This window comes from Lagopus leucura, unplaced genomic scaffold (assembly GCF_019238085.1).
Source record: "Lagopus leucura isolate 7727_CA_CO unplaced genomic scaffold, USGS_WTPT01 Super-Scaffold_73, whole genome shotgun sequence".
Lineage (NCBI taxonomy): Eukaryota > Metazoa > Chordata > Aves > Galliformes > Phasianidae > Lagopus > Lagopus leucura.
The window spans coordinates 24301772-24329308 of record NW_024962252.1 but is presented as its reverse complement, the minus strand read 5'-3'; the positions used below and the strand labels follow the sequence as shown (position 1 = coordinate 24329308).

General features: G+C 36.5%; 1 protein-coding gene across 1 annotated transcript in view; it reads right to left on the bottom strand.

The window, feature by feature from the left end:
* MEI4 (meiotic double-stranded break formation protein 4) overlaps positions 1 to 27537 on the bottom strand; it is a 75084-nt gene that overhangs the window by 29312 nt on the left and 18235 nt on the right. Inside the window, exons 3-4 of the mRNA XM_042862274.1 lie at positions 23549 to 24102; positions 10120 to 10251 (exon numbers count right to left, since the gene is read on the bottom strand). Of these exons, the coding sequence (XP_042718208.1) occupies positions 10120 to 10251; positions 23549 to 24102 (686 nt within the window). The remainder of the gene's footprint in view (positions 1 to 10119; positions 10252 to 23548; positions 24103 to 27537) is intronic.

Genomic DNA, 27537 nt, shown 5'->3' with positions numbered 1-27537 from the left:
TTCATCCACCAGATGGGTCACTAGATCATAGAAGGAGATCAGGTTGGTCAAACAGGACCTGCCCTTCATGAACCCATGCTGGCTAGGCCTGATCCCCCGGTCACCCTGCACATGCCGCATGATCTCCCTCAAGACGATCTGCTCCATAACCTTCCCTGGCACCGAGGTCAGGCTGACAGGCCTGTAGTTCCCCGGATCCTCCTTACGACCTTTCTTGTAAATGGGAGTCACATTGGCAAGCCTCCAGTCTTCTGGGACCTCACCAGTCAACAAGGAGCGCTGACAGATGATGGAAAGCGGCTCGGCTATCACCTCCGCCAGGTCCCTCAGCACTCTCGGGTGGATCTCATCTGGCCACATCGACTTGTGACAGTCCAGCTGGAGCAGTAGGTCTCTGACTGTTTCTTTCAGAATCACAGGGGGGTTGGTGTGCTCCCCAGCCGAGATTACCAGGTCAGAGAGAGGGGTATCCTGAGGATAACTGGTCTGACTTTTAAAGACAGACGTAAAGAAGGCATTCAGAACCTCCGCCTTTTCCTTATCCTCAGTGGTCACATTCCCAGCCTCATCCAGCAAAGAGTGGATATTCTCCTTTGTCCTCCTCTTACTGTTAATGTATTTATAAAAGAGTTTCTTATTCCTTTTCACACCAGCGGCTAGGTTAAATTCAAGCTGGGCTTTTGCCTTTCTGATTTCACCTCTACACATCCTAACAACTTCCCTGTATTCATTTTGAGTGGCCTGTCCCTCTTTCCACAGGCGGTAGATTCTCTTTTTCTCCCGGAGCCTCAGGAATAGCTCCCTATTCATCCACGCCGGTCTTCTTCCCCGCCGGCTCATTTTGCAGCTCAGGGGGACTGCCTGCTCCTGTGCCCTTAAGACTTCCTTCTTGAAGAGCAACCAGCTCTCTTGGACCCCTTTGCTCGCTAAGACTGAATGCCAGGGGACTCCCCCTATTAGTCCCCTGAACAATTCAAAGTCCGCCCTCCTGAAGTCCAAGGTAGCAGTATTACTATTCCCCCTCCAGGCTCCACCATGAATCACGAAGTCTATCATTTCATGATCACTCTGTCCAAGACAGCCTCCAACCTCCACATCTCCCACCAAACCTTCCCTGTTTGTGAACAGCAGGTCTAGTGGGGCAAAAAGCAGGGTCACCACCTTGGGTATCAGGAGAACATATTTCAGCCTCTTTAGCAATGTATTTGGGAAAAATGCAACGTGATATGACTTTGCAGAGAAGAGGCATGTGAGAGAGATAATTTTCAAGGCTCAAGTTCAAGAATGCTCGACCTGATACACAGGTAAGCAAAAGTTGCATGGCTCCTGCATGGATGAACAAGTTGCTTCTGACATAACTGAAAAATAAAAAAGGAAGCAGTAAGGTGTGGAAGCAAGGACGGGTAACTCTGAAGGAATATAAAGACACCATCCAAATTTGAAGAGACAGGGTTAAGAAAATAAAACTCTATCTGGAACTGAATCTGGATAGGAATATGAAGTGCATCAAAATTTTCAGAGGTACATTGGAGCAAAAGGAAGATAAGGAAAAATGTAGCAAAGGAACAGATGATGAAGGGCATAGTGCTTTCTTCAGATTGAACTTCATTGGTAAGATCAGCTTTCTGGAGCATTACGTCTGAAACCAGTGGGAAAGTTTGGAAAAGGGAAAATCTCCCTGAGTGGAGATGAGCAAGGTTGAGGAACATCTCAAGAAACTGGACATATAAGACCATTGGATCTGACGGAATGCACACGGAATGCAGATTGTTGAGAGAGATGAGCAATGTCATGGCAAGGCCATTATCTTTGGATGATCTTGGAAACTGAAAGAGTTCTCGAGGAATGGAAGATAAAGAATGACAGACCAATCTTCAAAAAGGAACATCCAGAGAAACACAGGTCAGTTCACCTAACCTTGATCCTTGGGCAGGTGATATAGCAAATAATCCTGGAAACTATTTCCAGACATATGATGGACAACATGGTGAAAGAGTAGTTGGCATTGCTTTACAAAGAAGCAAATCATGTTTAACAACCTGACAGCCTTTTATTACAAGCTGCTAGAGGTTACCCAACACTGGAACAGGCTGCACAAAAAGAATGTTGTAGTCTACATAGTTGAAAAAGTTCAAAATGTGATTAGACACAGCTTGAGCAACCTTCTTTGAACAGAGGGCTGCACTAAATCACCTCCAGAGCTCCTTTCCAATCTTATTAACTCTATGGTCATCTGATGAACTACTTTATTTAAGCAAGTTAACAGAACTGAATTGTAGCTCACAATTGTAGGAAGGAGTCAAACTGAACAACTGAATATTCTAGCCTAAACTGAGCTCTGCCAATAATTTATTCCTGTAGGCAGAAGTACTACTCAGATTTTAATCTCTGTAACCTCTCTCTCATTCATATACATTTAATATAGGATACCATGGGGAACTGTAATAGCTAGGCTCAGTAAAAGAGTTTTCATTAAATAATGAGGCTACATGAAAAAAAAAGAGTTCTTTAAAATAGCAACTTCAGCTAGAAGTTGGATACTCTGAAAACACAGAGACTAGGAGTAACTTTTAATGAAAGAACTAATTTTAAGGATGAAATAAAGCCAACAGTTTCAAGACCTAACACCTATAGAATTGCTTGTGCTTTGCCAGCTAAATTCAGGGATTGACAGACAAAAGAAAATACAAAACACAAGTTAAATCTTCAAAGGTTGAGCTGTAATCATGTAACTTGGAATGCCAACACTTAAAAAGAAAAAAAGACATCAAAAAGCTAATTTTTTCTCCTATTTTTCCTGTATTTTTTTTCCCCATTTTCTTTCCCTGTGAAGTTGATTCAATTTATTTCTTCCTTTGCCAGCTGTTACTGGAACCAAAAGAAAATGCACCATCTTAAACAGTAGGAAAGTGAACTTGAGTAGATTCAAGACAATTATTTCCCAAAACTATTTTAATTCTGTTAGTGCTGTATTAATTTCAAATGTCTTTCAGCAGGAAAGAAATAAGCCTGTAAGACAAGCAATACAAATTGTGCTACTGTAAATTTTTCTATGAATGTGTACATTTACAAATGTGGTTCAGATGAACAAAAGTATCAGGTTGCATGTATTTCATTCAAGTTAATGAATACAATCAACAACATCTTAATTCTAAATCTAATCAAACCATATAAATTATTTTTTTGCTCAAGCATACCTCTATCGGGAATACTCCCAACATTTCCAAGACATTCTCTGCTGCACAAATCATGGCCATACAAACCTTGCTCTCTAGCTTAACACCAGACCACGTCATTGATACTCAGATCTAAATGAAGTCAGCTGCTACTGCTTTTCTCCCTCAACACAAACCTAGTACAGCATCTTCTTCCTGCATCTCCAATCTCCTAGTATTGCAAATACATTAACAAACTCCTCATTCTTGCACTCACCCAAGCGTACATTACATTAATAGACTTAGCTGTGGATTGAGAAGGCTGCATCAAGAAGGCCTGATTAAAACTGATACTCCAAATTCATAAGTCCTTGGCATGACAACTCTAAGTCTAGCTCTATAAACATGTTTAACTTTAGCTCACCACATCCTATCTCCCTAAATTAAATCTATGTCAGAAATCTTGTGAATCCTGGGAGTTCCTGCTGCCTTCAGTCCTGAAACCTACCTCCCACTCTGGACAACATAATTAATATCACTGTTGCCCTGCTAGACCAAGCCTTAACCACCCAGATGAGTGCTGACACCAAAAATCTAAACTACAGAACTAGACTTAATCTACTATACACCACCTCAGCCACACAAGCCAGAACTCAAACCTTAGCTACAAAACAAACCTCAAACAGCCAATCCTTACAGCCCAGCCACAAACCACTCTCTTTATCACTTGTAAATCACTCAAAACCTAGCAGTGAGGTCTGCTCATTTTGGAGGCAAACCTGGGACAGCAGTTCCGCCTAGATGTGGTACTGTTAAGTCACTAGCTTCTTTAGCTTCCACTTACATTTTACTATTTTTAACTAGGTGATTATTTAGAAGACAGTTTAAACTGTAATTACTCTTTCAAACAGAAATCCATTTAGTGGTAACTTCTAGCTAGAAATTCTAGGACTACAATGCTTCCCATTTCTATTATATGCAGATATAAAATACTAACAGAAAATGTATTGCAAGCCATTGACAGAGGAGCTATTCACTTATACCGTTTCCTGAAAAGCATTTGGTGAAGCTGTGTTAGAAGAACATCATAATGACAACTTTAAAGAAGTCCAAAATAAAAGGTAAACCTGATATTAAAAATTACCTCACCTACAAAATGAGCTTCGAAGAGCACATATGGTAGATACACTAATTCACATAGGTAACACCGATAACCAAAAGCAGTAAGGAAGCTGTGGTTAATTTTCTGTAACATCATGCTGTTTTATACATCAAAGCTTGGCATGTCCTGTGAAGAGAGCAAGTTAACAGGAGCACATCTGTTTGATTAGGCAATAATGACCATGTACGCAACGTGTGTTGCTTCTTCTATTTAGAGTGTACTTTCAAGTTTACCAAAGGATTAACTGAGTTGTAAAGAAAGCAACAGGGAAACGACAAGAAGTAAATAAGGAAGTAGTAAAAGCAAACTGCATCATAAACCCAGATAAGCATTCATCTCTTATTTATTTACTGTAAGGTGTATCAAGAATTCAAGTATTTAAGTTTTTATTTACTATCATGTTAACTTCTGTTTATTTACTTTTTTTTTTTCTAACCAGTCTTTTTAGAAAGTTTAGATTTTTCAGATGATTTAAAACACAAGGGTTTCTAAGAGTAATACCTTTTTATTTGTTAAGGAATGGCATATCCTGAATTTTGAAATTAGGCATTTTCCCTTTTCTGGTACTTATGTTTTCATGAATGAGATGATTCACCAAAATTAAGACTAATAATTCTCTGGACAACAGATATGTCAAGTCCTCCTCATGTAATTAGTATTTGGTGCTTCAATTCTCTAACACACCTGAGTTCTTTTGATTGTATGTCATCCCCGATTTTGCCAACCATTACCCTACTACCCTTTAGTTTTGTAAGAACACTTCTCAACTCCTTATTCCTCAATGCTATCATTTCATGATAGAATGAGGGAGAAGAGAAACTGTAGGAGCCATTTTTAATTTTTTGGTTTTGACATGCCCTACTCTTTTGTATGCACCTTAAAATCCAAACTTTAACAAAGGTAGGTGTATGCTTCAAAGATATATGGCCCTCTTCTAACATACAGTGAGTCCTGAATGATTCTTTCGCTGCTGTCTTTCAGGGGAAACATTTATGACTTCACAAATACATATCTCCAAACCACGTATGTATCTTTGAGGAAAAAAAAAAAAAAAAAAAGAGCAGATCCACTGGTTCTTATATAAAACCATTAATTCCTTTCTTTCCAGTAGCATCAACAGTCATACGGAATAAAAATATAATTCTGTACTTAGCCAGGGCACAATTTTGCAACAACTTTCAGCATTCACAGTTTGAAGTATGTTACAATCTGTGCTTACCAGCTTAACAAGAAAAGAAATGACATCTTAAAAAGGATAAACAGATGTCCAGATGCAAGTTTAATTATTTTCATGAGGTCTCATAGCATAACTCTTTTCTTTTACATGGGTGAAGTATTACTAATTTGATATGTAAGTAAAAGTCAACAGTAGAAAATGCAAAAATCCAAACAGGCTGAACAATCATTTTATTATCTTTTAGTCACATAATATGCTCAGCTACTTTCTTCTGATCAACAAATTAAGCCACTTTACACCATATCTGGGAAAAGTAGCAAGGAATTTTTCTATCCCATGTAAATGCTTTATTACAATTTTTATAACACAAACATACATCTGAAGAGATTAGACATATGGGTAGAAAGGACAACACAGGAAACTACTGACTTGTCCGTCTCATCTATGTGCCAGGAAAGATCATTGAACAGATCCTCCTGGAAGCTATGCTAAGGAATGTGTGGAAGAGAGGGAGGTGATACGGGACAACCAGCATGGCTTCATCAAGGGCAAGTCCTGCCTGCTCAACCTCATGGCCTTCTGTGATGGCATCAAATGAACAAGGGAAGAGCCACTGACTATCTGAACTTCACTAAGGTCTTTGATACAGTCCCTCACAACATTTTTCTCTCCAAATAGGAAATATATAGATTTGATGGGTGGACAGATCAGTGGATGAGGAACTAGTTTTAAGATTGTACCCGGAGAGTAGCGGTCAGTGGCTCAATGTCCAGATGGAGATCAGTGTTGAGTGCTGTCCTCCCTCAAGAGACAGTACTGGAACTTTAATATCATCATCAATGACACTGACACTAAGATAGAGTGCATCCTCAAAAATTTTGCAGATGACACCACACTGTGCATGGCTGACACATCTGAGGAATGAGATGTCATCATGAGAGACCTAGACAGCCTTAAGCAGTGGACTCAGGAGAATCTCATGAAGTTCAACAAAACCAAGTGCAAGGTCTTGCACCTGGGTCAAGACAACAGAAAGTTACATAATCGGGAATACAAGCATTTTACAAATCGATTAAAATTAAACTAAAAACCTTGAAATGTCTACAGGATCCATTTAGAAAAATTAAAAGAAATTTTGTTTTCAATCCAATTCAATGTTAGAAAACAGCACTTTAAGTAATTGTACAAAATCAAAGAAATTCGCTTGGATGCAAAAGCCATTATTTTCAATTTCTGTGGTTCACCAAATATTTAGGAATTAATTGCAGGCTAGCAAAAAGACATCCAACCTTCCTGTTGGACATCCAACATTCATCTCTTACCATAACTAAACCTGAGAGTCTCTAATTACATTTTCTGAAATGGAAGACATGAAATAGCTTTGCAATTAATAGAAGTTTTGCTTAAGTAATAAAGCAGGATAATGATAACATTCAGTTAATGGAAGTTAATCATACAAAGTTTTAACCATTTGCAAATTTACATATTTAAGAAGTTTTTTTAAAACTGTTATTCTGAATATTTCTAATTAAGAAGTGCATTGTTACACTTATTATAAAACAAGAAAAAGGATTTAAAACTTATTTCAGGATAGTGCCTACCAAAGGTACTGCTCCATAAAGTCAGAAACACTCAGAAACAGATCTGTAAATCAGGCTGTAAGAAATACTGGAGTTTAGTGTTCTACTGTACTAAGAAGAGAAGCTTGTGTTAAGCAAAAATTTCAGAAAAATGATCACTTATGGGTTTGTAAGTAAACATAAAACATGAATGTGCATAAATTAACATAAAACTAAATACACAAATCAATGAAACTGAAAATATTCATTTCTCAGCAAGCCGGAACTCTAGTTATGTACAGGGAACTACACGGACTTACAGTTGTCATGATCTTGTACTTCTAAAAAGGTCACCTACAGAGATATCCGCAGGCAGTTCCTGTACTTACATATTCCGTCACCTGGAATCTTCTCCATTTCCCAGACAAAGTCTGACCTCCATGCTGTCAATGAACATTTCCAGACTGCTTTATTACTCTAAAACACTGGAGATTTCCTATGTATATGAAACTCAGTTATTCTTCTGATGGATACTTAAAGGCAGCATGTTTTAAAAGGAGTTGAAAGAAAGCACCCTAAGCTTTGGTAGGACTATATGAAACTCCTTTTCCAGCCCTGAGTTTGCAATTGGTTGATCAAGGTCAATTAAACTCCCAGGAAGCACTATTAACACTAGATGGGAAAAATATAAATACACAAATTCCTTAATCAGAAGGCAATATGCCTTCATCACCTCTGTGCAACACTGCTGGGAAGAAAATAAAAACAGAAATAAACACATAAAAGAGGGTATATCACTTCAGGAACAAAGGCAGATTTTTAACAGTGGAAGGACATAGAAGCAGAGCAGTAAACTTTCTTTATGGAAACACATTTCTAAATTCTCGGATGTGAGAGAACTAGATGATCCAAAAAAATCTTCAGAGGGGTGCACAGAAAGTGCTGTTTAGAGAAGGGGTAAAAAGGAACCTCATTAAGTTATTAAGCTTTTAAAATTCATTAAGTCAGAAAATTTTCTATGCTTCCCTCTGCACAATAGTGAAAATACATCTCATGTTAAAGGTGGGAGGCATTTTGTGAAGCCTTCTGATAAGCATAAAATCTGGAAATCTGTATTATGTATTGGTAACAGAAAAGACCTGCAGTAAGCACAAATGTAAGTAAAAGGTAACAGGAGAAGACCTATAGGTAGCAAAGAGTCTACCTGAAAAGAGGCCTGGCCCTGAAGCTGAAAAAGTCAAGTAACAAGTGCATTTTGCTAACCTGATTTTTTTTTTTCTTTTACATATAGTAAATATAAAGAAACAGATCAAAAGAATCTTCGTTTTTTTCTTTTGAATGCAAGTTTCTGTCTGCCCAGAAATTCTCCTTAGTTCTGAAACTGGGCCAGCTCTTTACACAAAGACATTTCATACAAAAATCCTCCAGATGAAGGGCAGGATAGATGGTAGGTGTTCTATGTAAGGGTTACATAGGAAAACAACTTATTAGAGAGGAAAAACTCTGTGGCATCTTTTAGACTTTCCACTGTACAAACTCCACAGAATAAACTCCTATTCCTGGCACAAGTTTTAACCACTTATAGCATTTCTTTCTGCTTATGTTGGTTAAAAAACAAACTGCAAAATTGTTGTACACAACAACTAAGGGCATCAAGCCGTCCTTGAGAAACAGACTTTAAATTCATTTACTATGCCAGCTGTTGTATAGGAATTGTTCAAGGATTAAATCACCAATTTTTTAATATTTATGTACGAATCCAATCTTCTGTTTTCTTCCTGTAAATATATAAATTACACTGCAAGTAATAAAAACAAATTACCTTTAGAAAAATCCAAGTCGCTACTGCTTAAGGAGAACTCTTTGTGGTTAAAATCATAGCATACTAATTTACTCTAGTTTTCTCAACTTCAAATAATACAGTTTTGTAATCTTTCCTTTTTGTGACTTACAGAAAAATATAAAGACTACTCAAGCAACAAGTAGGATATTTTTTAAACTGCACCACAGTGTTGGTGATACACCTACGATAAATATTTTTTAGACATACAAATGACTTCATTTTTCACTTAATAACAAGGTGCATGCTTTCTTTTCATTGACCCTTGTAGGACACTACCCGATCAAGTCATATTCCCAACTGAGATTGTACCATTTTTAATTAGATGTATACCACTGAAAAAAATATATGAAAAATATATGAAAACCTACATGATTTCACATCTTCTCCAAATTTTAAAAGACACATCTACTCATTCTCTCTTTTTTTTCCAACTCTATAGTTTACTTGAAAAAAATTATGCTGGTTCTATCTATTCAAACTCCACATCATTTCAATACAAAAATCCATATTAAAAAATCAATTTTACCAAATATATTATCTCCACTCCATTTCCCTTTTCATCTCCTATTCATTACAATCAACAAAATACAACTTTAAGTGCTGGATAACATTTGTATCATGTAAATTAATATAATGTGAAGCAACAAATTTAATTCTGAAGAAAAATAACACAACTTTCAATCTCAAGTACAAATGGAAAAAGAGACAATTCTTTGTGGGTCCAGCTGGATACCAAAGTCGTATGCCCGCATAGCTCACAATTTACATCCTTAAAGAATTAATTTCAACTAACTCTTAATATTAACTCAAGTATTTTCCAAATTACACAGTATGATCTTAGAAGCTATACAGCCTATTATATACTCTGATCACTTTACTTTTGCCTATCCGGAATTTTTATTTTTCTTTATATCTCTTTTGAATCTGCTGGTAGAATTAGGATTCTTAAACCCGCACATTTTATAGAATGATCAACTGACTAAAATGCTATTCTGGCACTGCTCAGCAATAGCCAAAACACTGCTGTAAATCAATGACATTCTAGCTGTAAGTGTAGAGCACAGCACCGTATGGGTGCTGTGAGGAAAGCTAACTCCATCCCAGCCAGACTCTGTACAACATTCTGTAGAACGATGAACTGACCACATTCCATGAAACAAATATATATAGAAAAAAAATAACAACAATGCTTGGATTTTCTCCAGAAGAAAAGATGGCAGTACCTGGTAAGCTTGCAACATCTGCTCAGCAAACTTCTGTAGTTCTGACAGTAGAAAAGACATTAAAGAATTTCGAAGTGTGTTGTTCCTTCCTAGCAAAACAAGAGTGTGAGACACAGCATCCAGTGCCTGAAACTAAAAAGAAATGTAATCTTTCAAAACCTGTTTTTTTGTTGTTGTTGTTTTTTTTTTTTTTTTTTTTTTACCCCAAATGAATCTCTTAAACAGAAACAAGACCTACATGTTGTTTTTTTTTAAGAATGAAATCAAACTCCTTTTTCTTATAAATTATGTATGTAATTAAGGAAATACAGCATATAGGAGATATATATTCTCATATACCATTACAAAAACCCATATGCTTTACCCAGAAATCATGTGCTCTCTTAAGTTTAGCATTACACCATATAAAGAAATGTCTCCAAGGGTGCAAACTCTGCAGGGGGCAGCTCTTGGGCATTAGATGCCATCATGCTCTTCCTGCTGTCATAGCAAATGAGTGATCACTCTGCACAGACAGAGCCTAATTTTTGTCATAGATAGACAAATGAACAAACAAATAATTTGAAATAAACTAGCTAAGAGATATATTGGATGTTTCAGTCAATGGAGTTATCAAGAATAAACTTGATTAAATGCAAACTGATAGAAGATGCATTGGACTTTCAAGTTTAAACAATTCATTTGCAATTTGTTGTTTAACTGGCTGTTATTTAGGCATGTCTCTTGAACCACAAAATGAGTTATGTGAACTTAAATGAGAATTATAATTGCTATTCCTTTCCATTTAAAACAAATAAAATCTATTTTCTTAGTTTCCATAAATGCAATGTACAGTAATTATACAATGCTGTACTTTACGTAACATACTGCTCTAGACAGCAACAAAACATTTAATATAACACTACTAGAATATGTTTTTCTAATGCAAGAATTCAAAGAAAAAAATTTAAATATAATGAATATAAAACTTTATACCCCTACAGCATTCAGTTTATTCAGTAGCACTTGCACAGTATCTGTTGAAACAGCTAACACACTGCAGATGGATATTCCTGACTGACAAAACAGTACTCTGACCTTGTCTTAACCACTCAAAAGCACTATTGCAAGTAGTTAATTCCTCTAGCCAGGTTATGCTTATCTGTACTCAGACCAACTGCTGTTTTTTGTCCATTTTGTTTGGCTATGAGTTTATGGGTAAGTTCAGGTTGGATATTTGGAAAAAATTCTTTTCTGAAAAGAGTGGTCAGGCACTGGAGTGGGCTGTCCAGGGAGGTGGTAGAATCACTGTCCCTGGAAGTCTTCAAGAAACATTTAGATGTTGAACGAAAGGACATGGTTTAGAGGGGAAATACTGTAGGTGGACAGGTGGACTAGATGATCTCTGAGGTCTTTTCCAACCTTGGTGATTCTATGATTCTATATATATTCACATTCTCAACTAAACTACCACTTAACAAGTCCGAATGGGACAAATCTTCCTGAAAAGCAGGAAAACAGTTGACAGTCAGGAAGGTAATTATGAGTCATCAATGTGAACTTACAAAAGAGAATGCTCAGACAACTTGATAGCCTTCTAGGATTAGATGTCTAGCTGAATGGGTGCAAGGAGAACAGCGACCTACCTTGATACAATAAGACTTTCAACACTGTCCCCCATAAAACCCATTTCAACAAAATTTTGAAGTATTATGTATGAAATACTGAGTAAGTGGACAGTGTGAGGAATTAATAACTGCCCAATTTGCCACACTTAGGGAACTGTGATCTGAGGTACAACATCCTGCCAGAGGCCACTCACTATTGGTATTTCTCAGGGCTTACTGTTGGCACCAAAGCTGTTTAACATCTTCACGAGTAACACTTGTTATGATGGGACAGACTGCACTCCACTGCAAGTTTGAAGACAATACAAAAGCAGAAAGAGTGGTAGACCTCCTGGAAACCAACAAGTTGAAAAAGCTAGCAATATGTCCTTATGACATAAGCCAACAACACCCCAGTCTGCAAGAGCAGAAGCACTGCCAGCAGATTGAGGGAGGTAAGCTTTACCTCTGTTCACCACTGGTGAAAGGCGTTTGGAGTGTTGAGGTTCAGTTCTGGGTTCTCCAGCAGAGAAGAAGGAAACATGTTGGAGTGAAACCCACAAAGATGATGATGAAGGAATTGGAATGTCTGAAACACAGGAAGCTGCTGATAGAGCTCCAACTACTCAGCTTTAGAAGAAAAGGCTTGGAGAGATCTTATCAATGTATATATCTGATGGGGAAAAGTAAAGAAGATGTAGCCCAACTCTTCTCAATGGTACCTGGTGAAGTGACAAGAAGCAACAGACAAAACACAGGAATTTCTATTTAAATATGATTTAAATATATTTATTTATATTTATTGTGATAGTAATCAGTGATAGAGGTTGCCCAGGGAGATTGTGGAGTCTCTATCCTTGGGGATATTCAATGCATGACTGAATGCAGCCCCTGACAACCTGCCCTGACTGAGCCTGCTTGAGTAGGGAATTGGATCTTTCAACATCAATGAATATGGATTTACATTTTTGCCTTGTTTCAAAACATTACCTGCCAAGTCAACTGGTTCCAGTTTCTATTAAAATACTGCTACTACCAACAAAAACACTGCTAATTATATCTTTCATTTTACTTAAAAAGCAATTCTTACACAAGCATGAAATCAATCAGTCTTTTAAGTATTGTGATGGCATTTAAGATGCATTGAAGTGCTCAGGTTTCCATGGTTCAAGAAGAATACAATTTACAGATTTATTTACTTATTTTCACATCTTAAATGGATTAACTATCATTTATTAGCTAAGGTTTCTAAGAGTTACAACTTTAATAACACCTTACTAGACACTTACATAGCTATTAGTCCTAGACAATACACTTTTGACTTTTATAAGCCTATGGAAGCAAAAAAGCACCCACACTGACTCATTATCTTCAGGCATATTTATAGCACAGATCTTTCAACTGTATCCCAGCAATTTATGGTGTAGAGACTATATTCATTCCAATGTGAAACTCGTACTGGTTCCCATTCTCTACTGTTCGCTTCTCCACAGAGCTATAATCTCAAGGATATCACAGTTTACATTTCAAGTTCTCAAGTTCATGTACTTCCTGAATATATACAGATTTCATATATATAGCCTGTAAGTTATTTAGCCTTCAATTCTACCAAGAGTACACATCCTTGAGGAAAGTAATAAAATACAATCACCCAGCTTTAATTTCTTCATGACTAAGGGTCAGTATGGTCACACTCTGCTAAAGCAATCCAGCATCTTCCTCCTCTCACCCGTTAATCAGTAGCTTTCCAATTACTTCCACAATGGTCAATAGTTGATGTAATGCCTGTTTACCAGTCTAATACAACCAATCGGCTTGGCTATTATTTGCCCATTATGAGACAATCTCCCATTCACAATCTTAACAATCAAACGTTAGTGAATCTTTGCTATTAATCACCTCCTTTAGGTGTAATCTCCACATAAATACAAGAAAATTATAAAAGACAGTGAAGTTTTTCTGATCAGCATCAAGTCTTCATGCTGACACAGATAAATAATAAATCTCGACATTAAAGAAAATTCAGAAATTGTGTACATATAGCTTTGAAAATCTGCAAGATTAAAATGTTAAAGTTAAATGTTCCATTACAAAATACCTGCAGCTATCACTAGAAGAAAAAAAAGCAAAATGAGACCAAATAAAGGAATTAAAAGATAAAATGTGATCTGAAGACACCTTCACAAACTAATGAGCTTTCATTGGACATTATTCAGTACTCCATGCTCCTTAGACAGGCAAAACTCATTGATTCAACTATAATTCAGAGACAGAAATCAAATAGCACAGCCTGCCTTAGGTCTGATAAAGTACTTTTCAATGCTACTCTTCCCAAAGAACACTCTCGAAAGAGAATCTTTCAAAAAAAGAGTCTATATTCTTTCTACTTTGGCAAGAGTTACCATTTTCTAGTAGGAATTATGCAGGAATAAGTGATAGGGAATCTTCAAATTTAAAGCCTAAGCCTCTACTAAATTAAGTACATAGGGATTTTATAATGATGGTACTTACGGAACTTGAGATATGAGTATTGATGTCTCTGAAAAATCCCACCTGCTAGTGATTTATTAAAGAGCACAGATTCACTGTTGCATTTTGGTGTATCTTAGTACATTAAAAAAAAGGAGAAAGCAAAGAATTAAAAAAAAAAACAAAACCCTCAGAGGCTGTATACATTAAAAACACACCAAATTTATATTAGATTAGAAAGCAATCCACAAATACAGAAGAAAAGCAAGACTTCGTTCTTCAAAGTGATGTTCATATGTTGCTAATTAAACTCTAGAAACACTCAAACTGATAACAGTTCAAACAGTACGTAGTTTCATTAAAAATAAAGCACTTCCTCAGCTCTCAAATCTATCAACCAAACATTAAAAAACAACAGAAATCTTTTAATCCCTTGAGTTGGTATAGATGCAATAAAACCTGCGCTGTTCAGGATTTCTCAGAAGTAGTCAGAAAACCAGATCTCAAATAAATAAATAAACAAACAAACCGACAAAAAACATACCAGAAACAAGAAAACAATGGAGTCTGGTAGACGCTTAGCCCATAACCCTCATTCCACACTCCAGCTTCTACTCTGTACCCATGATTTCTCATGATGCGCAGCAACCTTTCCCAGTGGTTGGGAAGGATGTGTGTTGCCAAAATGAATACACAGTATCAATGTTCTGCTTGCCTCAGGCCTATCGATTTGGTCTCTCCTGCAACGTGCCAATTTTAAAACCCACTGGAAGGTATTTTTGACTTTTCACTGCTCTTGCCATGCAATTTCAAACAGGCTATAATTTTCAGAAGTTATTAGTAAGTAAAAGAGTGATCAACAAGACAAACAGTGCTCAAACTTGTTTCTCCAGAAAACTGGGATAAAAACCTTTAAATATCAGCTATATGTTTAGAATATGTTAGACTTCAATTCTTTCAGTTTCAAAAAGTGAGTTTCAAAATTGTTAGTTCTTATGCAAGCAAAATAATTCCTTCCTGAATTACATGATTCAGTAAATCTTGTGACTATGAAAATTGAACCTTAGTTTCTTTTTCAGCTGCTTACAGCTGTCATGCCAATTAACAGCACTCTTCTTCCAAACAACTGGCATATGTGGCAACATAAGACAAAGGCAAATAATTAAACAGGTATCGTCAAATTATGGGGTACTAAAAGCAAAGCAGTATTTTTGCCTTTGAATTTACATTATCTTTGCACTTTGTTTAATCCATCCTAACTTTCAGCCTAAATCACCAAGGTCAATTGAAAGTAATCACTTATTTGCAGAGAGCATTAATATGCCTTATCTTACTGTCGTGTTGTTTCTTTTGTTAATTTGGTCGTTGTCATTCATCTACTCCCCAGCTTACTTTGTGCTATTTCTCCTGTCTTCCAAATCCAGGAATTTGTTATATTATTGGCTCTGTAAGCTTTGCTGTGAACCCATCCTCTGCACTTATTCCTTTATAATCTTGTTCATGCTTCTAAAACTCTTCTAAAACTTATTTTCTCTGCTAGGACAACCAACTTCCTTGCTGCAAGTTTCTTTTTTTTCATATTGCAGTACCTCAGTACTGTTTTGCTGAGCTTTGGCTGAAAACCTTCTTGATGGACAGTGTGACATACAGCTTTGTATGCTATGGAGATAAACTGCTACCCAATAGCTTCCTCATACCTTTCTCTTAATTATAGAACGTGCTTTATTAGAAATCCTATAGTCACAATAACACCATCTTCAAGTCTTTTATTCTAAGCTTAGTTTTACTTTTTTCCATTCAGTTTAATGAGATAAAATTTTTTCTTTCCAATTTTGAATGTAACTCAAGAAAATATAAGACATAAAACAAAAACATCTTGTTGATCAGATAAAACAAATATAATAAACTCTGTTGTGGATTTGTGTGTTTTTTTTCTTGTTTGTAGTGTGGTAATCTCTTGAGTTGTTGTTTTAAAGAAAAAAAAAAAACATCCCAAAAATCAAAGCAAGAACTAGATAATCTTAAAAGAATTCAGGACTGTAAATCACAGTCAAATTTAATTCTTATTCTATCACAACATGGTAGTACTCATTTCCATCTTGCTTACAGCACCTCAGCCCCATTGCTTTTAGAGAAAAGACGTATTACTTTAGGGTGCACAAACACACAATTTATGAGTACCTCTGAAGACTACATACAAGAAATTGATCTACAAAGAAATCCAGCTAAATACTTAATACACTTGCAATCCTGCTTTTCATCACTACTTTAAGCAATGCTACATTGGCAGGGGTCAATATTTGAACCTTTTCCACGATTCAAGAAGCAGGCATCTATACACCTAAATCATCCAAGAGTCTGGGACCAGTAAACACTGTCAACAAGAAAACAGTGTTTCTGTTTTCTTAACTTCAACAAACTACAATCTCAGAGCAACCGCTCATGTGAATGTGTGCTGCTGATGCCCATTTTTTAAAATAACAATTGTGAGTAAGCTATTGATTATTTATAAGCAGCTCTAAATGCAAAGTCTTCCTTGTCTGCAAGATGCAAATTAATACTCCTCTTGATCCTCTCTTCTTAGATAGCAATGGTCAGAAGCTTGTAAGTGTACAGAACTGCCACCTGTCTGCTGATGCTGGGTGCCTGCACTACCCTAAAAGATGCAGAAGACACTAAGCAACAAGAGTGAGCTCAGCCAGAAGAGAAGAGCTGTAGATTCAATTTTTTAATCTGAAGACTGTTTAGAAATAGGTACTGGATAAAATCACATAAAATCAGTATTGTTTCATTTTTAACCTTTAAAAAATATAGTGTGAGCTGGTTACTGTTAAGGAATTTTAAGAATGCAAATCAACGTCTCATTTAGTTGATTAAGATTCAGACAATCTCTGGAAATGAAAATGAATTTCAGATGTTTATCTCTCAATCTCTCATTCCCCTCTGCTCACAACGTGCCAGCAACTTTGAACACCACAAAATCCACTAGAAGTGCAAAGTACCTAGCATTCATTGATTGAAGAGAACAGGTACCTTGTTCAGGGTTGCAGATTTCACTGCAGAATTAAGCACTGAAAGTTATACAAGGAATACCTTTTGCAATTGGATTTAGAGAACAGGGCTCTATAGAGGTTATTTCATTTCTAACCTATTTCTGCAAGAAAAACACTCATCCTACTTGGGCACACAAGTATTTCCTAGAGAAGCATGACAAATTTAAGCTGCAAGAAAAGCAAATAGGCAAAAGAACAGAGAAATTCTATGGTTCTTGTTATTCAATACATACAAACATTTAAAAAAACTGATCAAAACTTCAATGCGTATTTACAGCAATACAGCCATTTTGGATACCATTAAAAACAAAACAAAACAAAACAAAACAAACAACCTTTGTCCTAATGGTAGGAAAAAAAATATTCAGCTAACTTCATCCCATAACTCTTTAAAACTTGTAGCTTTAGTTAATGGCGTGTATCATCTGAGGATTTTTGGGAAGGTGGACAAAAGTCTCAGAGGCAGACAAAATTTTATTTCATTCATTCCTGTTCAGCTACTCCTATGATCCACTTTGCTGAAGTAAATGAGTCAGTCAATCTGGTGATTGCTTTAGACTGTAGCGATTTACAAGACAATGGACTCTGATTACCATTTGACTTAAATAGCTCTCCACATAGGACAACAGATTGCTGAGAAAATTTAATTCAACAATCAAGTGATTCAAACATTGACTCTTACTAGACCATAAAATTCCAGTTACGCATTCTAATATTCATGTAAATGAACTGCTGTTCCACTATGTATGCAAAATTCTCTGGCCAACCAAAACGCACGGTTTCTCAAGAGCCACGATACTCCCCTTTGAACTCAATTAATTTCAGAAAACTGAAACTCACTAGTTTCATACTTGAGAACCACTGGTGATATGAGAAACTATTTTTAATTATTACTTGCCCCCGAGCAGGCAAGGTTTTTGTAAACCGAGGAGTAAAGTCCAGTCCTGGCAGTTGCTGACAGAACTTGCTGCAAACCATACTCATCTGGGGGAACTTACTGCCAGCTCCATATATTTAAACCACCAAAAATTATAAGATTGCTCTCTACTTGGCAATTTCAGTCATTAAAGAATCATTCAAGTTGTATCCTAGATAAGAAAAGATTTGAAACTCTGGTTCTAGTTCATGGTAGTTTTTCAAATGCATGAACAAACTTCCATATATTTCATAACACAATTGCTAATAAGATTCAATTACTTCCCTTTTTCTTCTTTTCGCTGTACTACATTTCCAACCTGGAATTTTCATCAATGTTTGTGACTCCTTTCTTATAAAAGCATGAAGCGACTACCAGGAATTCTTCCATTTGCTTTTCTACTACACATACTATTAGTAATATTTGAACTTTTGCAAAATTCTTCATGAAGACTTTTAGATGGAACATAAACAAGGAACATTAAAATGGGCAAAGTTTCAAACAGGATACATTTTCTACAAACTGTTCATGTCTCAGCGTCCTTTCAGATATTCTTTAACACACAAAAAAACTTCGAACAGCTACCTAGAGATAGAGTAGCCAATTCTCAACGTACAAGGGCAAAAAAAAAAAAAAAAAAGAAAAAAAAAAAAAGAAAATGGAAGGAAACAGCAAATAACATTTTTCATTTTGTTAAATGGTGCAGGAATTCGTGACTCTTGACAGCATCTTTTGTCAGTATTGATGTGTTAAATAGAGCAAAGAAGCAGGAAACAATCACGGTTCACTGAAATGGGGCTCTTTTCTTTCTGGGCCTTGTTTGAAAGAGATTAGAAGAGTGGGGGTGATGGATGGGTGACATATTTGTTGAACAAAACCAAGCACTACAAAATAGTATAGTCTGAGAATCCTACACAGCACAAATGCAGTCTGGAATCCTTCAAGCAATGCAGAATTTGCCTTCTATTTCAGTGATTTCATTCAGTCCTTAAAACAAGAGGTCCAAAAACGGGCACAGTTCTCCATAAGGAACCCATAGTGAAGGCTAGGATCTTCTGGCACATAATTGAAGCATTAGCTACACTTCAAATTACACTATCAGCAACACCTAATGGAAGACAACTAGAGCAGTGAACATCAAGATGCTGATAAACTAGTGTGACATCACCAGGGATCACATCACATCGATCCTTTGTAATGCAGAACCCCATGGCAGTATATGGCCTCTACAGTGTTGAACACTGTTCAACTGAAGGAAGCAACACGAAAAAGTTCTCTCCAAAGTACTGAACTCACTCTAAATCACTTGCCAATAATTGGTTTGATGATTTGCACAGCTGTATATACAAAGGATGTAAGTAAGACATGTACAAAGTAACTCCATTTATGTTACATTGATTTGACTTTTAAAGCTAATTCCATATGCTATGAAATTATAGCCAGCTCAAATTCCCCACAGCAGATTTGCAGGCAGGCTCCAGGAAGCTTTCCATGTAAAAGGAATTCAGCGTCCTCTCAGAAATGCTCTGCTTCAAGGAGCTGTGCAAAACCTTCCCTAGAAACATGAAACAAACAGCATTCTGAACACTGCAGGAGTTTGGAATTCCCAGTGTCCCTGACTGTTGTACAACAGGAGACTGGAGTGTTAGTTCCAGTGCACCATGGAAAATAGAGTAAGTAATGCATCTTAGAGCTGGACAGATCAAAAAAAAGGACAAAAAAGCAGGCACGGTGTACATTCATTTAGTATGATTCTGAGAAAGGGGAGTGAGATAGCTGTTGTCAATTCTCAAACAGACTGATTAAACAGAAGAAACATCCCTTTGCTTTCTATCTCATCAGAAGAAGCAAAGTTTCTACTCTGCTGGGGCTAAGATTATACAGCACAACTATCACGGAGCAAGAATGTCTGTTTTGTCAGGTACTGAGAACAGAACATTTGAAAAGTACAGCTGATGGCTCCCAGAACACAGCACAGTCTAACAAAGGTTTCTTTTAAGTGGACTGCACTACTCTCTTTGCAACAAAGCAGGACTTGCAAAGAATCTGTCTAAATAGGACAGTGGCTCCGCTGATAGAGGAGTGATTCTTAACTGAATGAACAATTCGCACAGTGAGAGGTAACAAACACACCAACAGCAACACATTCACGTGAAACTCCAAGAGTCTCAGTGATGAAGATTCACAAATGGGTGATAAGAGCTTGATCCAAAGATAGCAGTGACTGTCACAAATTTCACAGTGTGAGAGCTCATTTGTACAAGAATTAGATACAAGATGCTCACAAGCTTTTCTGTGTCAGCACAACAGGGTTGTGTGATCATGCTGGCAGAAGGAGCAAAGATAAGTCTTCTAACAGATGATTTATCCTCAGCACATTCATTCTTCATCCTTAGCAGCAATGAATTAAGACCCCTTCTAGATACTTCCAGATGGCTCCTTGCAAAAAGACTGTTTGCCAGTTGTACATAGAGGGAGGGAGAAAAGAAAAATAAAAAAGGGAAATTCAAAAGGTTAATTGGAGTTCTTTGATTTTAAATGGTTTTATATTTTATGCAATATTTCCTTTTACTCTACCTCTTTATCTTAAATGAAAGATGTTTTTTCTTTGCTTTGTGTCTATCTGTAGTTTCAGGTCAAAAATTCTATCCAAAGTGCACATCTTTACACAACTGAATCCAGGCAAAGAAGCTCTAGGTAAATGTCTTTCTGGCTCCTGAAGCACTTCCAGTGCTTTATAATTAGAAACCTCCCAAACAATGGGACTCGGTAGTTAAAGCAAGTAATCTTACTGCTGTTTTTCTTTCTTTACATCTAATGCAGAAATAATTATCTTTCCTACGATTCTCAAAGGTTCTTTTAACGCTATTTAATTCACTCTGCAAAATGCTGAGATTACTTCTGAAGATGAGGCATTCAGCATAATCCACAGCCGTTTGGGTCTTTGTTCACTTTTTGAAGGTGTTTCGTTCAGCTCTTTGTCCTCCTTGACAGATCCTGACAGTTTTATAGGTGAGGACAGCAAAGGGAAAGTTGCGTCAGATCCTACAGCTGCACCGATGGTTGGCTGTACAAACGCTTTTTGACAGCTAGTAGGGTTAGATTCAACACAGTTCGTAATGGTTTTATACTGCAGGCATTTAAGCATCCTCCTGGGACCAAAATTCATAGTTTGCCACTCTTTTCAGATGACAGCCTCGTAATTAATGGCAATTTTATTTTAAACCTATAATCTTGATATTTCAATCACCATTTGAGTAAACAGTGATGATTAACAGTGAAGCATGAAGTGTCTCTGGGAGGTATCTGCTACACAGCACGTGAAGAATTATTTGTACAACTTCCACTACTAATTTGGAATTTATATGTTTATCTCCATTTTTAGCTCATTTTAAACAAATCAAAATTGTGGAAATATACTTTTTTTTTTTTTTTTTTTTTTTTTTTTTTCCAGAAAAATCTTTATAAACATTGCAGTTACCACACACATCTTCCTCTCCCCCTGGATATCTGGAAATTATCAGGATTATCCCTTAATTGTTGTCCTAGACATTTTTCAAGACTTTGAAAGCTGTTTGATTGAAGTATTGACTGCTGACATGAATGACTGTTCAGTCAATACTGCAGTAGAAGCAAGATATAAAACATCTCATAAAAAGCCATCTGTTTAGTGAAGTTATTTAGAGGAAAGATGCCACTTGCAAATTATGTGGGCATATTCCACTCTTCCTGAATGATTTCTAAAAGCACGTTGCAGACTTGAAACATTCCATAACAATCAGGATATTTTCTCTCATTTCTCCCTTACCTGTTTCTGTATGTTTCTGTAACATTTCTCCCTTACCTTCTCTTTGTGCTCTGTTCTCCCCCTAGATTCCTCCAATCAACAAACCCTTTTGGAGAGCCTCTCAGTTCTGCATCTAAAATTAACTTTATTTTCTATTATTTATAAAATTCCAGTTTAAGTGGAGGAAAGGAACAAGTGGAAAGAACAGACATCAACTATGAAGCAGACCTTACTGAACTTATGTCTTCTCTTTGTATTCTGTGATCGCTCAAACAGGTAAGAAGAGACACACCTGCATGGCTATTTTTGATATCACACAAACATTAAGCATGCTAACATCATTTCAAGATACAGAGTAGGGACATATCTACAGAAAAAATAAGTATCACACTACAGTGACACTGAAACATAAAGCATCCTTGTGTTAGCGACATAAGACTCTAGCCCTGGAAAACTTCCGTATAACACATTTATTTCAGAAAGCTTTACTTTTTCTACCTCTAAACAAAATCCAGGCACATCCATGTCCCCTCCTCTCCTTTAATTTGGTAATGCTGCTCTTTTTTGGGTTCTGGTTGTTTGGGTAGTTTTTTATGTTTACATTCTGAGTTACACACACACAGTGACCCAGGGATTCATTCTAAATTACGACAAATGCACATTTTTATCTACAGGCACAGATGTCCAACCTCTCATTTTGCTCAAGGCAACTTGAGAGCTCATCCTACAACAGACACCTAAGGTGTCTTCTTGACACCTAAGATCCAGGCAGCACTCTTCAGATTCCATGAATACAAACTACATTTATTACCATGGGTGTATATATGTTTATGTAGACACTACAGTGAGATGTTTAACACTCAAACAATTCCACCACCACGTCTGTTTAAAGTTATCCTAAAAGTCAAAGTAAAAAAAAATAAAAATCTTAAGACAGACAATGAAACTCATACAGTAGAATTACTGTGAAGAAAAACTAGGGATTTTTTTTTTTTTTAAACCAGAAGATGAAACTTAAAGGGGATGCATAGAACAATAAAAAGTGATGAATATAGACAAAATGCTGCTCAGTCCTACTTGCTTTATGTGCCATGGATGTGCCACTCCTGTATTCTTTACTCATTTGCTGATTTACTTTTACAACCCAACTCTGCAAATGTCTAGAGAGTTACAGATGTGATCTGAAGCAAAATAACATTTTATCTAGGTGCATTAAAAAGAATAATAATAAAAATTATATGGTCATGATTTTCTGAGTATTTTCTGAGTAGATACTCAGCAAGAGACAAACAACCTGCTTTTGTCTCTTTTCTTCTACCAATTTCTTTTAGTGCTTTTTTAACAGTTTAAAAGTCCTATGCTTGAGAATAGATCAGAAGAATCTGCATGCATAAGCAGAAATTTTCCAACTGCTTTGCAGCGTTTACCATCCATGCCACAAAAAAAACAACAAAAACAACCACAAAAACCACCCATAAGAAGTACTCTTCAAAATGTAGCAAGACAGTATTTTAAAAAGTATAAAACCAGAAGAGTATTAATAATTAATAATATTAATAATAATAATATTAATAACACTTAAGTGGTATAGAAAAGATGGAAGATGTTTAAAACTTACCCTATTGACATTGCTGTTTCTTAAAATAATCTGAATTAAATTTTTCATAAATTCTTCAAGCTTCCTGAAACACTTCTTCAGAACATGATTAGATAATTTAGTGTCAGCTATTAATCTGATCAAAACACAAACTGCCTCAGTAAGAAAACTTGAAACTGGAAATTTAGGACTGTTGTAAAAAACAGTTAGCCCATCAAGCAGCTGAGACAATGAATTGCATATAGTGAAAGAATCGTTCTCAAGCTCTGTGAAGTCTGCTTGCAGCATTCCTCCTTCTGACAGTTTTCTTATTTCAAGCAGATGTTGAAAAAACTGCACTGGGACAGTCAAAGGTTCCTCCTTGCTAGAACAGCAAAAATTCAGTGAGGGAACTATTTCCAACCAGTGTTTAGATGTGTCGGCAGTAGGCTCAAGGTCTTGGAAATCAGAAGCTATCCCTAAAGACTCGAATGCATAGTCATTAGACACATCACATCCAGAGTCCTGTAACTGGCTTGAGTAATTCACTGGATTTATACGTTCCTCATCCAGAAGAGTTTCAGCACCTGGCTTTCCTGAAATACAAATGTGAAAGTTACGTTTATGTGTAGTTGAAACATTTATATACATCAAAAAAGTATGCCCCATTTCTGCCTTCCTTCTGCTTCCATGCAAAAATCACACGATATGTGCTTGCTGCCCAAGAACTACTCATGACTGACAGCTGCTGTGGAAGGTGATGTTTTTCAAGTCAAAACTATCAGGAAGTAACACATTTGTGAACCAGAAGTTTCATGCAGACATTAGTATAACAATTCTGAGTTTGAGATTTCTGATGGTTCAAAGTATTCATAGGGATAACTGAAGTGGACATCACATAGAAAATTTAAGCGGACGTATTATCTGTACCACCGCTGATTCCCAGGAAAGGAAATGCATGTAGATTTCTGCCTTCCAAAACATTTTTCACTACTTTTATTCTCATTAATTCAGGGCGTTTAAAAATATATATATATAGAAAGGACTTATTACTGTAACTGCATTACATAATATTTTCTCCTTTACCCACACTCTTTTGCACTAGGCCAGGTAAGGAATTCTAACAGAGTCAGAGTTGAACAGAACATTACACTTGAACTTATTATTATTTAACAAAGAAAATCACTCAAAAATCTCAACTATATTTTACACTATCTTCTTCAAAAACATACAAACTGTATTTCAGATGGCATTTATTACATTTGCACTGCTAAGAAATTATTTTACTTAGAGCAGTGTACAATCTTTATCATTTTATTTCATCTTAGACGAAATTGATGCCTCGGTGCATAGGGACAGATGACAAGAGGCTCTCACTGTGCTACATCCAGCCTATGGCAAAAGATTACTGTTAAAACGTGCAAGAGATATTAGAGCAGTGAAGTGGAAAAACAACGCACGTGATCATCTCAGTGCTACAAGACAAAACTAGAGCCCTGTCTGCTCAACCTCTTGCTGTGCCCCATTTACCGGAGCAGTCACACACAGTCCACTCAATTTTAAACTGTTTACATTTTCCACAAGCGATAATGTACCCTTCTGAGTCTGCATTCCCAAATAAATCAAAAATATATAAATGATTTGGCAAATAATAACAGCATATCACAATGCATTTCAAAGCATCCATGACAAATTAATAAACATTTTTAATATTGAAAGCATCACATGACAGCAATCTGCTATATTCCACATACTATGGACATATACTATTTGCTTAAAGTTTATAAAGATTTAATCAAATGCACAGTTTCAAATCGAATCCTGACCATGACTTCAGTCATGAAAAACATACTCTGGTACTGAGTTTCAATCCTAATAGCACTGCTTCTGATTGGTAGAAAACCTGTGGGTTTGTTTCAGGGAACAAAGACCATTGTGTCCAACCACCTGACCACGTCTAACAGGGCTAATCAAAGAAGTTACAGCACGTTATCGAGGGCATCGTCCAGATGTCTCCTGAACACTGACAGGTATGGGACAACAACCACCTCACTAGGAAGCCATTTCCATGTCCAACCACCTTCAGAGTACTGAAATTCTTCCCTATACCTAACACGAACCTTTTTTTTTTTTTATAAATTTATTTTAGTTTTAGTTTCATTCCCCTTTAACATTCAGACAAAGCCAAAACTGAACGGCACCAACTGACTCACAACGAAAGACCTAACTGCGGGGAACTCAACTGACATTTTCAGAAGGCAGAAGAAGCAGAGCCTGGGATTTTAGATATTACCAAAGAGTTTCCAGATGCCCTGCAAACCAAACTCAGTAAGCAAACATGAAAAGCACTCTTGGCACAGTCTGAGTAACAAAAACAGGTATCAGTCTTTCATGTCCTCTCTCCCTATTGCTTCGAGCAAAAGATACTCCAGAAAAAAAAAAAAACAACTTGAAAATTCTTTTTCCTGCTGCTGAAAAGCTCTTCTACGGAACCCATCTAGTCATAGGTCCTCTAGTCTAGGTCCTAGAGGATCACTAATGAATATTTTGTTCAGTTCTTACTCCCATGGGATAGCATGGAAACTACTTATGGGGACATAACTCCAGGAGTTCAAAAAAGCAAAGCACAGAAGTATACGAAAAAAATGTTTGAGGTTTTTTTAATTATCTGAAGGAAAAAAAAAAATAATGTGAAAGAAAAGAGGAAGAAAAAGTACGATGAGAAGAAATTAACAGTGCATAAATATATGTAAGAACCAAACACAAAACCATCTCAAAACCAAAGATGCAGCATATACAACAAAATACTCCTACCAGCAGGAGACAAATATTGCATTTGTGTCTCAGCTTCTATTCACTGAAATAGAAAACTTCTCTGTCACGATCAGCTTTCAGAAAAGTATTACAGTAAGCCCCCAGTAGCAACACATTTCCAGTTCCATTAATACAGAAAACACTTTAAAAAATGTTCAGTGATTTATTTTTTCCAGTTACATGGAGAGCAATGAGAAGCTATATTTAAAATAAATAAATAAATCACCAAACAGGAAATGAGATTCATGATTTCCCTCAAAATGTCTAAACAGCATTTATTTCTTGAAAGGAGGAAAACCGATCACTTCATACTTACCTATCATTTAAATGTGAAAATAGTCTTGATGTTCACACCATGTAGTTATCAAGTATAAAAAAAAAAAAAGAACAGTATTAAGCCTGTCTCACAGTAACAACAATCTTTCAGTGGCAATTTCAAGAAAATGTGACTATAAAAACACTGAAGAAACAAAAAATACTGAGCATTATACACTAATCACAAAATTATACATTGCTTTTATATAGGTAATGAAATATTTGTTCATTAATAATTTATAGTCTCCTTAAAAATGTCACATCATATCAATGAAATATTTAGACTCTCAATTCCCTTTTAGGACTTCAGCTTTTCCACATATGAAGATCCTGAGCTGAATACCACAATTATGTGCTCACCAGATAAAGCAAGGTGCTGATACAAGAAAAGCCTTGGGGTGCAAAGGCTGAAGAACTGGCACCCTTCTACACATATCCACCACTGTGGAAACCATCCAGCCTGAAAATCAGCAGCTGTTCAAGGAACAAGAATGTGACTTCTATATTGTGAGCAGTATGTAAGTAAGGTTGAAGGAACCCTGTGAAACATAACTGAAATGCAACATATTGCTGCTGGACCACAGGGCACAGTGGCTTTTATCACAGAAGTGTGATGCCAACCTGTCTTATGGTCAGAGAAAGTGGAGTTTCCAGCTACTCTTGAGAAAGAAGAGTTCTCTTAACACCAAATTCACCCTACCCCTGGAACAAATTCTGTCACTTCTGAATAGTTACCTTACCAGAGACACCACGGACAAAAAAGAGAGGAGTAATCAGTTGCTTAATCTGTACAGGAAAACCATTTGTTGCCAGAGTGCTTGCAGCCAGAAATGCAGTCATAAGGATTCTCAGAGATCAGAAGAGACAAAGGAACGTTCATAGTTCTTCCTACCCAATAAGAA